Source organism: Monopterus albus, unplaced genomic scaffold (assembly GCF_001952655.1).
Source record: "Monopterus albus unplaced genomic scaffold, M_albus_1.0 scaffold1.1, whole genome shotgun sequence".
NCBI lineage: Eukaryota > Metazoa > Chordata > Actinopteri > Synbranchiformes > Synbranchidae > Monopterus > Monopterus albus.
In genome coordinates, this window is record NW_018127881.1 from 1,620,643 (window position 1) to 1,635,163 (window position 14,521).

Below are 14,521 nucleotides of genomic sequence, written 5' to 3' on the forward strand. Positions count from 1 at the left end.
CCAGGCACCCCCAGCCCCCGCCCCCGCCTCAGACTGCCCTGCTACCCACCCCACAGCAGCATCCTATGGGCAACCACATGATTGCTCAGGTAAGTACCTCCATACTTGCATTTATGCCAACCATATCAGCAAAAATGAAGGTAAACTTTCATGTTATGGAGGATGTAATTTGATATGGGGGTCAGTAGAACATCTTTACTGATCCCTGGCCCACTAACAAGTTTGATTATTAAATTAATGTTGTACCTGAGGCTGAAATCTGGCCATATGTAAGGAAAAGGTACCTTGAGCAACAAAATAAAACTTTTTAAAAGTAAGTGATAACATGTCTGATAGCAACCCTTTCTTCTTTATTTGAGAGGTAGTAATTACATTTAATTTTGTATAAAGTATTTTATTGCTTGTGTATATTATTTAGAAACTAAATGTGATTTCCATTTCTGTCCATCTGTTCATTAACAATTTGTCCTCTGTGTTCTAACCCACATCATTCTGATGTCTTCATTTTCCCCCCTTCTTTCTGTCTGCTTCTGACACCCTCCCTCTCACTGGCTTGCTCCAATCTTTCTATGCTGCTCCTCTTTATTTCCTCCTCCTTTCTGGTGGTATGTATAGCCGGTGGCTTCTCTACAGCCCTCTCAGCCTGTCTCCTACTCCAGCCCTTCCTGCCCCCAGGTTCTCCTGCCAGTTTCTCCTCCCCAGCAGTACACAATGGTACTGACGCCTCTTTTAGCTTAATCTTGGAATGCTAATTTGGTTAAAGACTGCATTACTGACACCCTCACACTTCATGTCTAGCTAATTCTTTATTCTACTAAAACTCCTGTATCTCTGTCACCCTGCTGTCATTAACATTGGTAGGTATGTAACCACAGTCGCAGAAAAGTTACGTCTCTGATGCAGCTTTCTCTCAGGCTGTGTACCTAAGCATGGCCTGATGTTCCAGGATGTTAATGGTTGTGCTTGTTTGCATGCACTATTTATCATAAAGTACATGCAAATTAAGGTGACAAAATGGAACAACGTCTTGGTCTTTATTTTGGTATTTTATTTTTTAAAAATTGTTTCCTTGACAAGTGTGAAAAATCTGTTAGCTCATTATTTGAAGTACCATTTTTATGGCAGATTTCTTAGTTATTACAGTCATCATATTTGAATATGTTAACATGTAGGCCTATATATTTCAGACAAAAAACTGCTTAGACTGTATTAGAAAAGTAAAATATAATTTTTGTGGTCCCATTTGACACATTGCAACAGTTGACCAATATGTTTGAAGTGTGTAGAACTCAGTTCTCCTATTAATCCATAAAATCATGAAAACTGCAATGCTCTCATTGTTAATCACGCAAGCTAGCACATTCTGCGGAATAAGTGTTTGCATAGATCCAGTTTTCACAGAAACACTACCATTTTGGGTGATACACTAGTTTTATGACAAACCCACAATAAAATGTGAAGATCCAACATCTGTGGAAATGTGTCCTTAGATTTAGCTTGCTTTTTAGCAGTTACATTCAGGAATGATCTTGGTATTGTACAGGACTGTTAAACACATTGTACTGGATGGAAAGAAATGAAATTGATATGAGTATTCTCATCTGAGTCAGTGCAAAATGGCTTTTGGGTATTTTCTAAAATGCCACATTGTTCTTTCAATGCTCATGTCTCCAGGGCTCTTACACTGCTGCTATTGTAGCATTTGGTGGCTGCTCTCAATCACTTAGGCCTCAGCTAAACTTTACACTATAACTCCAAAATTCTCAAGAGGTACTTGTATAGAGCTACTAACCGCAAACCCAAACCTGCTGATTTCATTCCCTTTCCTCTCAGGGAGAAGAGCTGGCACCCCAGTTCAGCCAGATGACACTGAGTCGGCAGGGCTCCAGTGAGAACCCTGAGCCTCCCCCTATGTATCAGGCTCCTCCCACAGTGCTTTCTCAGCACCCCCCTCCTCAGACTGGTTACATCATGGCTACCACGGGTCAGCCTTTGCCACCTCCGTCTGGCTACCAACCTGCCACCGGACACCCCCATCCTCCACCTCCACCACCACCTCCATCCCAGCCAGTCATGCAGGCTCCACCACCCCCACAAGGCTACATGCAGCCACCTCCACCTCAGCAGGTATGCTATTCTCCACAGGTTGTGAGATAGCCACCATCATCCTGGAGAATAAATATAAATAAATATCCAATAAAGTATTTTACTAATTTGTTTGCAAGTGGTAATGTCAGGGGGGATCTTTTGCAAGATGCATTTTGGGACATGCATAAATAACATCTTTTACCCAGGAATGATCTTAGGAAAGGAACAGCACACTCATTTTCACCATAGTTAAAATGTTAGCAGGTAAAATGATTTGTAGTTACGATTTGCTGAGGAGCTGATGAGGGATGATTTTTATTTTTTTTAATTAAAGAAATCCAATTGTGTGTCAAGGGAAATTAAGATGAGATCCATTTAAATATTATCTCTGTTAATGCTTATGGACCTCAGCACACCTATTCAATTCAACAATTTGAATAACAGTCCTAACTTCTGGATGCACTCTCAGGAGGGCATATTAGAATACTTTTTGCAGGAACACCATGTAACTCAGTGTTGTGGTTGTCAGTACATACAGTAAAAATATTTGTGGAGGTGATTATTAATAGATAATACCAATATTGTTGGGTGGACTATATGCACAAAACTTATCATTACAGTGACTATACCAGCCGATTCTATTATTATGTTAATGTATTCTGATGTTCAAAATCACAATCTTATGTTCATCTCAGAGTCAGCTGTGAATTTAAGTGTATCCCAGAAAAAGGTCCTCTCCTCTGCTAAATTCATGTTCCTAGTCATTTCAGATCTGACACAGGCAGCTGTGGGTAACATTTTACACATCATTTACACAAGACAGCTGTGGTCCACAGTATCTGAGAAGTTTGTACTATTATGGTTAGAAGGATAATAAATTCACACATGAAGAGAAAGAAATAGTTGTTTGATCTTCAAGCAGCTTTGTTGCTTTATAGCATTCACTGCATTACAGTATTTTTTCAGGCAGTAACTCCAGAAATATTAGTCATTTCCATCTGTTGTAAAAAAAATAAAAAAGCAGGTCCAGATACAGAGGTAAACTGCTGAACTGTGTTTTTCTTGTGCCGTTTCTGTTATAAAATATGCCATTACCGCTAAACAACATCACACTGTTTTCTTGTCACAATAAATATGCTTTTCCTTATAATACATTTCCAGCTGTGGCACAGGTTCACCACTTGCCTCTGACTACAGAATTACCAAAAAATGTCATTGCAGCCTGTGTTCTCATACCAAGTGTCAGTGAATGAGACAAATAAACCCAATGAATCTTGATCTTAAACAGGTAAATAAATATGCAACCAGGGTCACATCTTTCCCCTCTGTCTCCAGTCTGTCCATCCACTGTAAAAACTCTTTTATTAACATAAAATATTAACATTATATTTAGAAGTGTCATATCTGAATAACTTCAGCCAAAGACAAATTTCAATCAGTCAGTTGTTTTCCTTTTATACTGTATGTCGAACTGCTTGCTTGCCTGTAAACAAATGTCTTGCTTGTTTGTGGACCTGCACTGCGCTGACTTAAAAGACGTTACATGAGCTTAGGCGTTATTTATTGGTGTACCAAAGTACACTGTCTCTTCTCGACCTGCATCTCATATCAAATTATGTGATCTGTTCCAGGAAACTTTCTATAAAATTACTATGAAATTGCTAGCCCATAAAATGTGTTACTGTAAAAACTGTCCAAAGTAAATGCTATAAAGAGTGTTAATAATAATATTAATAATAAAAAAAGATAAATTTGAGTGGAAACATTTAGCCAGTTTTCTTTTGAGAGTGAGGATTGACGTGTCAGTGATGTGATTGCTGTGAAGTAGCAGGGTTTACCCAGTGAGGAGTTTGGTCCCTGCACTCAGAGTGATGTGTGTCACCTTCACAAGCCTGGGCTCAGTCAGTCAGTCAGTCAGCCAGCCAGCCAGCCTATCACATTCCTCTAATTGCAGAGGCGGTGTCAGTAATGAGTTCTCTCACTCTCTGTTATTCACATTCTTCATTTTCTCCTTCAGGCCTTTGCTTGAATCCATAAAGTAGTTATTATAATTCATTTGAGGAGAGAGAACTACACTGACCTGGCCATTAAACACCCTGTGAGAGATTAGGCCCTGGGATAAGCTGTAAAAGAGGCTTAGTAGTTTTTAAATTGCTAAAGTCACTCTTCTTTTTAATAATTCACACTAGTATTATGTTTATATTAACCGAATCAGGGGTCAGTAATACTTATTTAAAGGAGATTATCAATTATAGACCCTAAATCACCAACATTATCCCGGGACCAGAGTGACTTTTTCCACAGCAGATCTGGTGGATAATAGAGGATTTACTGAAATCAGGTGGACATTTTACAGAACCCAATAACTGTAGTTTTTCCCCACATGTACTTATTAGGCTTTGCATTATCATGTATGTGCTGTTTTTGCACCTATTCCCAATCTTGATCCTTTTCTATACTGTAAAAGCTGTTTTTGTTTGAGAAGAAAAAATCTTTAAAAAGCAATCTTGTTCCTGTTTTTTTTTATAACTTTCATTCTTTGTGCTTTTTTTGTTTTAATTCTTAGCTCTGACCTATATAAACTGTCTTTTTGTGCCTTTTTCACCCTACACACCTTCTCATAATATTCTCGTTTTTAGAGCTCCATGCACACCATTGGCTGGGAAAGATAGATGTGATGTTTTGTTCAATGTGTGGGTGGTCAACAGTGTTACAGGAGTGCAAATATTGACACCACCGCAGCCTCTAGATGAGCTGAATGTTGTCATGTATGCAGATGAAGGTGGAGGAAGCGCATATCGATCCTCCCAGCATTAAGCTTTTTCTATTTGTCCCTTTGATGCATTGTTTGGAAATTCTGTGTGCTACTTTTAGTCCACTTGTATAAGGCACACTGAATTATTCCAGCTACAGCACTGGATGCATATCTCTGTAGCTATTGTGAAGTGTTACTGTACTTTATAACAGTTCTTTTTATCTTTCTAATATTGTTGTTCATGCATGATTGGTGAACACTGATAAGGAGGCACAGAACAGTGTTTGGAGGCCTGGTCTTAAAGTTACTGTAATGATGATTTTATATTAACAGTGGATTGAATGACTATTTGTGAAGATGGTTACTCAGATAATTGCAGCTGCCCTCAGCGCTGTGGAAGGGTTTTACACCTTTTAGCTCATTGTTTTAGTTATGTGGTTCATTACTTTACTGTATGTCAGCTATGTTGTCATTTTGCTCTAAAATGCTCTAAACGCAGTGTTGCTGGCGTTGTACAGGTAATTTAGAAACGGGAGACAGACAATATTAGTGACCTAGCTGGTGAACATGATGCAGCCCATAGTTAAAAATGAATTTGCATTCATTGTGGACAGAAACATGTCTCCAAATAAATGATAATATTGCTCTATATGCGCTGAATGTGAAAATAAGCAATTGTTTGCTAGCAGGTTCTCCATGTCCCCAAACCAATATGTCAAAGTTGTGTTTGCAGTGTGTTTCCACTGGCCCTAAGATGCAAAAAATATAGCTATAATGGCTTTAATGGCTAAGTTATGATAGTGAGGTTGCTTTTTGCTTGTTCATCTCTTTGCACCAACTTGCAATTTGATCCTTAGTTAAGAAAAGGTCCTTTTTTTTTAATTATGAAAACATTTTGAATATTTTTTTAAAAACGAACAATGTAAATGTACACTAGCATTATTAAAGACCATGGTTCTTTGGCTTTTTCTTTATTTTTTTCTTATATGGTGCATCTTCCCAAGATGTACTGTTTAAGTCTATGATTTTCACCACAGATCTGTGAAAATTGGTGCCAAATCATTATATTGGTTTTAGAATATATAAAAAAAATTGTAATGACTGTCATGTATAACTGATAGTGTGCAGGCAGTTTAATGAAAATATGGGAGAAGATGTCCCCATTGTTGTCTTTCTGCCTCATGTATAAAGAGCTAATGTGTACAGTAAGTCAGTGTGATTCATTATCAGTTATTTTATTTTCTTCCTGGTTCAGTGTTTTTGGCTTTCTAAAACAGGTCTTTTTGTCATTTCTCTTCAGATACAAGTGTCATACTACTCTCCTGGTCAGTATCCCAGCTCAGGCCAGCAGTACCGCGTGCCACAGCCCATGTCCCACCAGGTGTCTTATTCTGCCCAGCGTACACAACCCATGCCTCAGCCCACACAGCAGTCAGGTCAGTACATGTTGTTAGGCTGCACTGTGGAACTCTATCAGTTCTATATACAGTAGATGATAGATACAAATAACTACATATAGACATACTGTATCTGTATCAGTGGTTGTGTACATTTTTAAAAGTGAAATCAGTTTGCGAACACACATAGTCTTTTGATGTTTAATATTTATAGTTTTTACAATGTTGTCACTGTAAATATGAACAGAAATATGTCACATGAAAATATAATTTTTTACTCATTCAGAGCTCCATCCAAAATGTATCCATAACATGTCAATACACATAAATACAGTCCACTAATAACTGTATTATGTTGTCCCTCAGCAAAAACCAGCTAATCATACTCAGTTTTAAGTCTACTAGGTGAAAGGTTAACTTTAAACAGCCTTGTTCCTACATTATCCTACCAAGCCAAATATGCTCAGACCAAAATAGAGTTCTTTTGTTTTTCATGGAAAAACCTGACAGCTTTATCTTCTTCTCATCTGGAGTCTGCGAAGGTTAACTGTGTTTATATAGTAACTAACTAATAGATATTGTTAACAACCTAGATGGACTCTGGCTTATAGCAAAGTATTGCCAAATCTACACGGCTCATAAACACTGTAGTCGGTTGCATCAGTACAAGGCTTCAGTTTGGTTTGAATTAAGAGTTTGGTGATGGCAAAGATTTATACTTAAAGAAAATATCAGTAGTTTGGACTAAGGTGTTTATAGATTGAAATAATTTGCTTCCACTTGCTTTATTTGATATATAGTATATTTATAGCACCTCTACAAATACTTCAGTATTGTGAAATAATTCATGTTGCGCAAACAAAGTACTATGTATTAAAATCTTTCATGAAAAAGCTTTATACATATATAAAAGCAAAGTACGAAGCAGTCTGGATTCTTTTTAGCCAGGATTCAAGGATTACCCATTCCATTTATCTGTAAACTGTTGTGTTCTGTGTTTGCTGAAGTCAACCTACTTCTGTCCTGCTGTAAATTGATTTTCTGCTCAGAGGAGAAAGCTCTGCTGCTGTTATATGGCAACCAGTTTGTCCCCTTGCTCCTTTCTTATACTGTCTGTACCACCTGCCCTGAATGTTCTTCTCTGATTGTTGTCTGTTGTCATCAGGTCTCCAGACAATGATGCCCAGTCAGCAGCCGAGTTACCAGAGCATGATGGGTGTGCAGCAGCCCCAAAACCCTGGTTTGCTAAATTCCCAGAGGGCGGGCATGGGGGGACAGATGCAAAGCATAATGGTCCAGTACCCACAGATGCCATCCTATCAGGTAACTTATAAAGCTCTGAAAACATGTAAATATGACTTAATTTCCTCAAGTTGAAAGGTGCAGATTTTTCAGAAAGCCTTGTGCACTTGAAGATTTAAGCCAAACATGTGCCTAATCCCACCAGGTTCAATAGCTCCATCTGGTGTACGCTTAAAATTGAACTCTACAGTATGATGACGAGTCAGACAAAGCTAAGTGTCATGTACATTCTTACACCAGAGTTGAAAATTTGAAGCAAGATGGTAAAACATTTCACAGAATCACACTTTTTTTTTCTCCCCTCATGGTTTTAATTCAGGAGAACTTTGAAGCAGCTAAATTTAAGATCCGCTTGCGGCAACTATATTTTGCTCTGATTCTGATCTTTCCAGAGGTCACACCCTGTTACTTTTAATTCTGTTCAAAGTTGGGGAAGAAGTTGTCCACAGAAAGTCATGCAAAGGACTAGTATAATCCTTAAATAGTGTTGTAAGCATACTTATCAGTACCTGAGAAAGGGACTTCCAAAGTGAAAAGACAGTCTGCTGACGATACATAGGCTAGCCCAAGACTTAATTAAAAAGAAAAAGTGGAAATTCTCCAACCACATATATCGCTCTGTAGTACAGATATAATTAAACAAACTCGAATCTTTTTGCAGATACTATTCCACATGCTCCTAAACAGAACAAGATAAAATGGACAGTCTTAATTGAAACTGACCAACTCGGGCAGCAATGAGGTGAACCATCAATTACATTTATTTTTTCCTAAAAGTGTTTCTGTTTTGTTTGTTTTTTTTCCTCCTGGCTTGTTACCCTTACCCAGGTGCCTGTGGCAAATGAAAATCAGCAGGTGGTGCAGCAGCAGTACCAGCAGCAGGTGATGGTACCAGTCAGCCAGTCTGTCCAGGGCCCCATGTCTGTCTACTACAGTGTTATTACACCTACGCAACAGAATAGCACAAGGTATGTATGAATGTCATATTCAAAAGATGATGTTTTATATTTTAAATGATAATCCAGCCTTCTGTGAAAACACACATTATGTATTAACTACACGCTAACGCAGTTAAAGTAGCAGCTACAGTGAAGTATTGTCTGTTTGTTTTGGGGGGGGGTTGCATTTAGTTTTATTGGCATTAGCAAGTTGTAAATGCTTAAATATGCCTGGCATTTTCTAAAGGAAGTCGCAACATGTTGGATAAATGCTCATGAGTAGAGCCTATAATGCATTTGTAAATTTACTGTATTTGTTTTCTGAGTGCATCCCCCTCCTTCTTGCCAACATGTCTAAAGAAGGCTATAGAAATTGAAATTTCTATAAATTCAGTAAATTTGATGCGTTTACAGAGGACTGCATAACAGTGACACTTGGCTCCTAGGTGTGTATTATTTGTTGATCTTCTGTCAATGTTATGTTGGTATCCCTGTCTCTCCTGCAGCCCTTCAGTAGGTTACATGCCACCCCCCAGCAATGACCAGTATCAAATCACACAGTCACCTTCCCCCTGCAACCCCCAACAGTTGCAGCAGCAATATTCAGGTGAGACTTTTTGTAGTGTTAAAGGGTTGTAAAGTGGCCATCAGTAAAACATTTTAACACATTGTTTGTGCTTTTTTAAAGTTTAAATTGATTTTACAATATACAATAATTGACATCAGGAATATGCACATGGGAGACAAATCAAAGTGAAAACCAACAAAGTGTCTCAGTAAGGTGTTGGGCTACCCTGTGCCACCAGAACAGCTTAAATGCTCCTTGGCATTGATTCTACAGGTCTCTGGACTCTACTGGGGGGGATGAACACCATTCTTCCAAAAGATACTCCCTCATTTTGTTTTTTGATGATGGTGGTTGGGACCCTGTCTAACACACCGGTCCAAAATCTCCCATTTAGAGAACCAGAGACCAGAAATGGCTGGTTTTCGGCATTATCAGCCTTGACTGGTGACCTGCCAAGCACGCTGTGATTACAGATTCTGTGCCGATCAGATTTAGAGGCACAACAGTTCATGTCCCACACGTAGTGGCACAGACCAAAAGTGTAGTGTGTGCAGCACTTAGTATGTCATGTGTACCTCAAGCGAGACTCGCACTCTTCTCTACACTGGTCATGTGTTCACTCGTGCATTTGAAGTGCTTGGTATGCAAAGCACACAAATACCTTAGAAAGGGGAAACTGCATCCAAATCTCCAACAAATCGTAGACTACATAACAAGGGAATTACTGGTGTGCAGTGTATCCAACCCATGGAAAACACAGCAAATAAGAACAACACACTCTTCAAAAATAAGTGTGTTCAGTAGGACTGATGAAACAGACATTCTTCTGTTTCTGTTACCTGGTTCACCCATTTATATTTGAAGAAGTACAAATATTGCACTTAATTTTTAGCTGGAGGTTTGTTTAAAAAGGGGGGGGGCACAAATGTAAAACTTTTAATGGAATGTTTTTAATTTCTTTCCAATTTGATATTTCATTTAAAAAAAAAATTAGAAAAATGCTTGTGTATGCTGTCAATTACAATTCCTAGAAAGAGAATTGGAATCGGTGCATCTCTAATATGATACACATCATTTTCATATTCAGTGATTCCTCATGCTCTTTGGATGGGGGCACTGTCCTCCTGGAAGAGACCACTCATTTATTCTTGTCTTTCCTTTAGTTTGTCACCCATCTGTATGACGCATGTTGTTCTTTAAAAGTGTAAATCCTCAAAAACAAACTTAAGCCCACAGCAAAGTTGGTGTTGCTCCCAAAACCTTTAAAAGTGTTTAACAGCTAGAAAATAAAATGTCCTAGCTGGACCACTTGCAACACGTTCTCTGTGTTTGTCTGAGTTTTATTTGTCAAGAACAGTTGCTGAACGTGGTGATCGGACCGGGTGAATTCTGTGTCCAAATATACACCAGCGCTGACCTGTGAAGTCAGCATTGACTAATATTAGAGTTACACCTTGCAACTGTCCTTGATAAAATCAGGTAAAGGGTATTCAGGGGAAAGTTCAGACAGAAGCACGCACTGTTCACATGTTGAATGTGTACGTGGATGTTCCCCCTGTTTGAATAAATCTAGGAAAACCTAAACGTGACAGAGGCCATGTGCCATGAATGAATGATCTCGTCGTCTTACTGTCCTTTCAATCCCTGTCTGTGCCCTTATTCAGGTTTATGTTGATTTGTTGAAAGTGTAATTTCATGGGTCACTTTCCCACCCCAGAAATAATGGCGACTCATCTATGGTGTCATTTATCCTAACTTATTATTTATGCTCAGCAGAGGTTGAAAGTAACTATGTGCATTTACTCAAGTGCTGTACAAGTTTGAGGTATCTCTGTTTTACTTGAGTAGTTTCATTTTCTGCTCAACTTCATTACGTTTCAGAGAAGAATATTGGACCTTGTACTCACTACATTTATTTGATAACTTTAGTTACTAGTTACTTTTTTTAGAAAGAGGTTAATGAAACAAAATGCAGTATAATCACAAGATTTATTGATCCTTGGTGTAAAATTCACAAGCTGCCCAGCATTAATTCAACTTATAAGCATACAAGGTAGTTAAAATGAGCTCAATCTTTACCAGCTGCAACATTAACTGATTTACACAATAATTCATCACTAATTATGATTTAATAATATGATGTACATCAATGTAAACGGTGCCATTTTATATAATGAGTACTTTTAGTACTTTAAGTATATTTTCTGCTAATACTTTTGTACTTAAGTAACATTTTGACTTGTAACAGTATTTTCACGCTGTGGTATTGCTACTTTTACTTAATTAAACAACCAGAGTACTTCTTCCACCACTGATGCTCAGTTTTCAAACTTTCTCTGCCCATAGACTTAATTCAGCAATATGCCTAAACTTTGGGCCTTGAATTTTACTGCATGTTGCCAGAAGCTTATTTTACATGTTGGAAATTATGAATGCTGTTCATCTTCTAGCATCTGAAAGCTTAAGCTTTTATACTAAGAGATAACCCAGATGCTAATCTTGAACCAATAAAGTAGATATCATGGTACCATTACAGGTTTTCTGCAGGACATCAGTAAGAGTCAGTTTCTCAGGTATCAGGCCTTAAACTTATTAAAATGTTTTGAATTTATAATGTAGTTTTGTTTTTGTTTTTTCCAAACTAGTCAGTTGCTTCACCTGAAAAATTTTAAATCTTGAGAACCTATTCAGTGACAATTCTAATGCTTACCCTTGTGCTTGCTCTACTATACTTGCTGCCGCTGTTCTCGATCAGACCAATGATGTTTACATGAGAGATGTTCAAGCGAATGCTGATACTTACCTATGAAAATAGTCCTGAAAGTAACTTCTAATGGGATAATCTAGTTTGAAACTACCATTTTCCCCTAATACTTTGCAAAGAAACAAATACCTGTATATGTTTTCACCTGCACACTTCACTTGAAATACTTTGTGTAATGAGAAAAAAAAAACTTTGTCTATGACAGCAAGTTAAAGTCTAAGTCGATAGGCACTAATACAGTAAATGTCATCAACCACCTGTTTATCTACATGTGTGCCTGTCTCACTATACCCTCCTTCAGGAGTACCCCCTCCTGGGCCGGGGGTGATGGTCATGCAGCTCAGTGTCCCTAATGGACCACAACCTTCCCAGAACCCTCCCCTGGTCCAGTGGAACCCATGCAAGTACTACAGCATAGAGCAGAGACCCAACAAGCCGGGAGAACTCTACAAATCTGACAACACTCCACAGGTATACATATACTACAGTCTACTTTGATCAATGGCTGTAATTCTTTTTAAGCACAAAGGACTTCATGAGTCCAGACTGCAATCCACACATGCATTAATTCATATACGTGCATTCATTCAGTCATTCATTAGTCTTTCAGCCCTCTAGTGGTCATCTGTAATACTGCTTAACTGTAAAAGGTGTCTTACATCAGTGTCATTGTTAGAAAAAGTTTGAGAAAAGTAAATGAGAGCTGAAAAGATTATTACTTGAGCAGGAGTATGATGTTCAGATGTTGTGATATTTAATTTTATTTATTTTTGTTATTTGGTCTAGGCCAGTACCCAGCTGCCGAGTCCCCTGGCCTCCCCCACTCAGTCTCCCACCCCATCTCCCTCCGGCAGCGTTAGCAGCGTCTGTCCAGGCCTCGGACCATTACCCCTCATTTCCCAGTTTCCCCGGCCAGGAGGACCAGCTCAAGGTACGGTTGCTCAAGAAAAGTGAAGGGTCAAGTGCATATGTAGATATATCACCCACATAAAACAATACTAAGCCAAAAAAAATTTGATAAAAATTTAACAGGAGACAAGAACAAGGAAATTGCATTTAAATGCTTAAATGTAGCCAGTTACAATGGAAATGGTATATAGACGCAGTCAGATGTCAAATCCTACGCAACCCCATATGACTACATGCATTTGTGCTCACAATTCTTTATTAGCCCAGGCTCTTGCTATTAAGAGTATTATTTCACAGTATTATTTTACATTTTTAACCATAATTCTTGTTGCTGCTGATGTAATGTTTTCCTCTCCAGTATTGTGAATCCATCGATGATTGCAATAATCAAAATAACTTTATTAATATTGCACTTTTCAAAAGTATGTTACACAATGCTGAAGTTACAAAGTTGGAGCTGCATCATGACCAGTTTGACGATCAGACACTTTGCACATTGTAACTGTTATTTGAATGAGAAAACAACTATTAAATAAATAAATATTAGTATGTATTGTTAATATCCTTTAGACTAGTTTGTGAATAGGTTATTAAAAATAGAACAGGATTTCTCCTGGGTTCTGCAAGCATATAAACAAACTGCTGTTCCAGCTCTGTTCCCCTAACCCCTGCTCAGGTTCATGCTCTTTCACCCATTTCCACAGTGACCTGCTAAACCCTGTCGGGTGGCGTTTGGCTGTCCATAGGTTGTCACCTTACCACAACAGGTTCACGTGACAGCAGCTGTGCTACCTGCTCAAACATTCTGAATCCACATGTGGCTTTACCTCGTCCCTCTCGTCTGACCTGTATTTGCACAGAGCCACAATTCAGTTCTACAAGCAGGGGTCAGACATTGTGACATTGCAACCATTTTGCCATTGGCCTTGTTTATGCAACTACAGGATAAGGAGTATATGGATGGATGTTTCTGTAATGCACTGTAAGCCTGCCGGTCGCTTTAAATGTTGAGGTTGAAGGAGATGTCTTGACAAGTATTAAGATGTCGTATACCGTGCACAACATCTTTGATTGTGAATCATGTTGTAAATGTGCAGGACATCAAAAGCATATCCCTACTCTGTTCAGCTGTCATTGTGATATGAAAGCAGCAACATTATCAGTAAGCCTTGTATTTCCGGTATGTTTTACGTATGGTTATATTTCACACCGGATGTCAGGTTAAATGACAAATTGATAACAAATTCTCCTGGAAATCTCATATCAGATATGTTCAGAACAAAATATATCGATATTGGCAAGGGTTAGATATATTTTGGACGGGAAAGCACTACGTATTTTGTATTCTTCATTGATTCTACCATACTTAGAGTATGGTGTTGAAAACTGGGGAAATACATACAAAAGCTCACTTCAACCATTGTACATATTACAAAAAAGAGCGATAAGAATTGTGCATAAGATGGGGTATAGGGATCACACCAATGTAGCTTTCATACAGTCTAAATTGTTAAAATTTTTTGATTTAGTGGGATATAAGACTGCTGTGTTTATGTATAAAGCCAGGAACAATTTATTACCTGGTGGAATTCAAAAACTATTTAATGAAAGGGAAGGGGGATACAATTTAAGGGGTCAGTTAAATTTAAAAATTCATGCTATACGTACAACCAAAAAAAGATTTTGTATTTCCATAAGTGGGGTAAAACTATGGAATAACTTAAGTGTAGACATAAAAAACAGTACTAGAATTGACAAGTTTAAACATAAATATAAAGGTATGTGTCAATCAAGATATAT

General features: G+C 38.1%; 1 protein-coding gene across 1 annotated transcript in view; it reads left to right on the top strand.

Annotated features, from left to right (window-relative positions):
* Nucleotides 1-14,521, top strand: part of r3hdm2 (R3H domain containing 2) — a 57,453-nt gene that overhangs the window by 40,097 nt on the left and 2,835 nt on the right. The window contains exons 18-26 of the mRNA XM_020610581.1: nt 5-89; nt 616-714; nt 1,834-2,127; nt 6,144-6,279; nt 7,406-7,563; nt 8,371-8,510; nt 8,987-9,087; nt 12,114-12,283; nt 12,599-12,743. Coding sequence (XP_020466237.1) covers nt 5-89; nt 616-714; nt 1,834-2,127; nt 6,144-6,279; nt 7,406-7,563; nt 8,371-8,510; nt 8,987-9,087; nt 12,114-12,283; nt 12,599-12,743 — 1,328 coding nt within the window. The remainder of the gene's footprint in view (nt 1-4; nt 90-615; nt 715-1,833; nt 2,128-6,143; nt 6,280-7,405; nt 7,564-8,370; nt 8,511-8,986; nt 9,088-12,113; nt 12,284-12,598; nt 12,744-14,521) is intronic.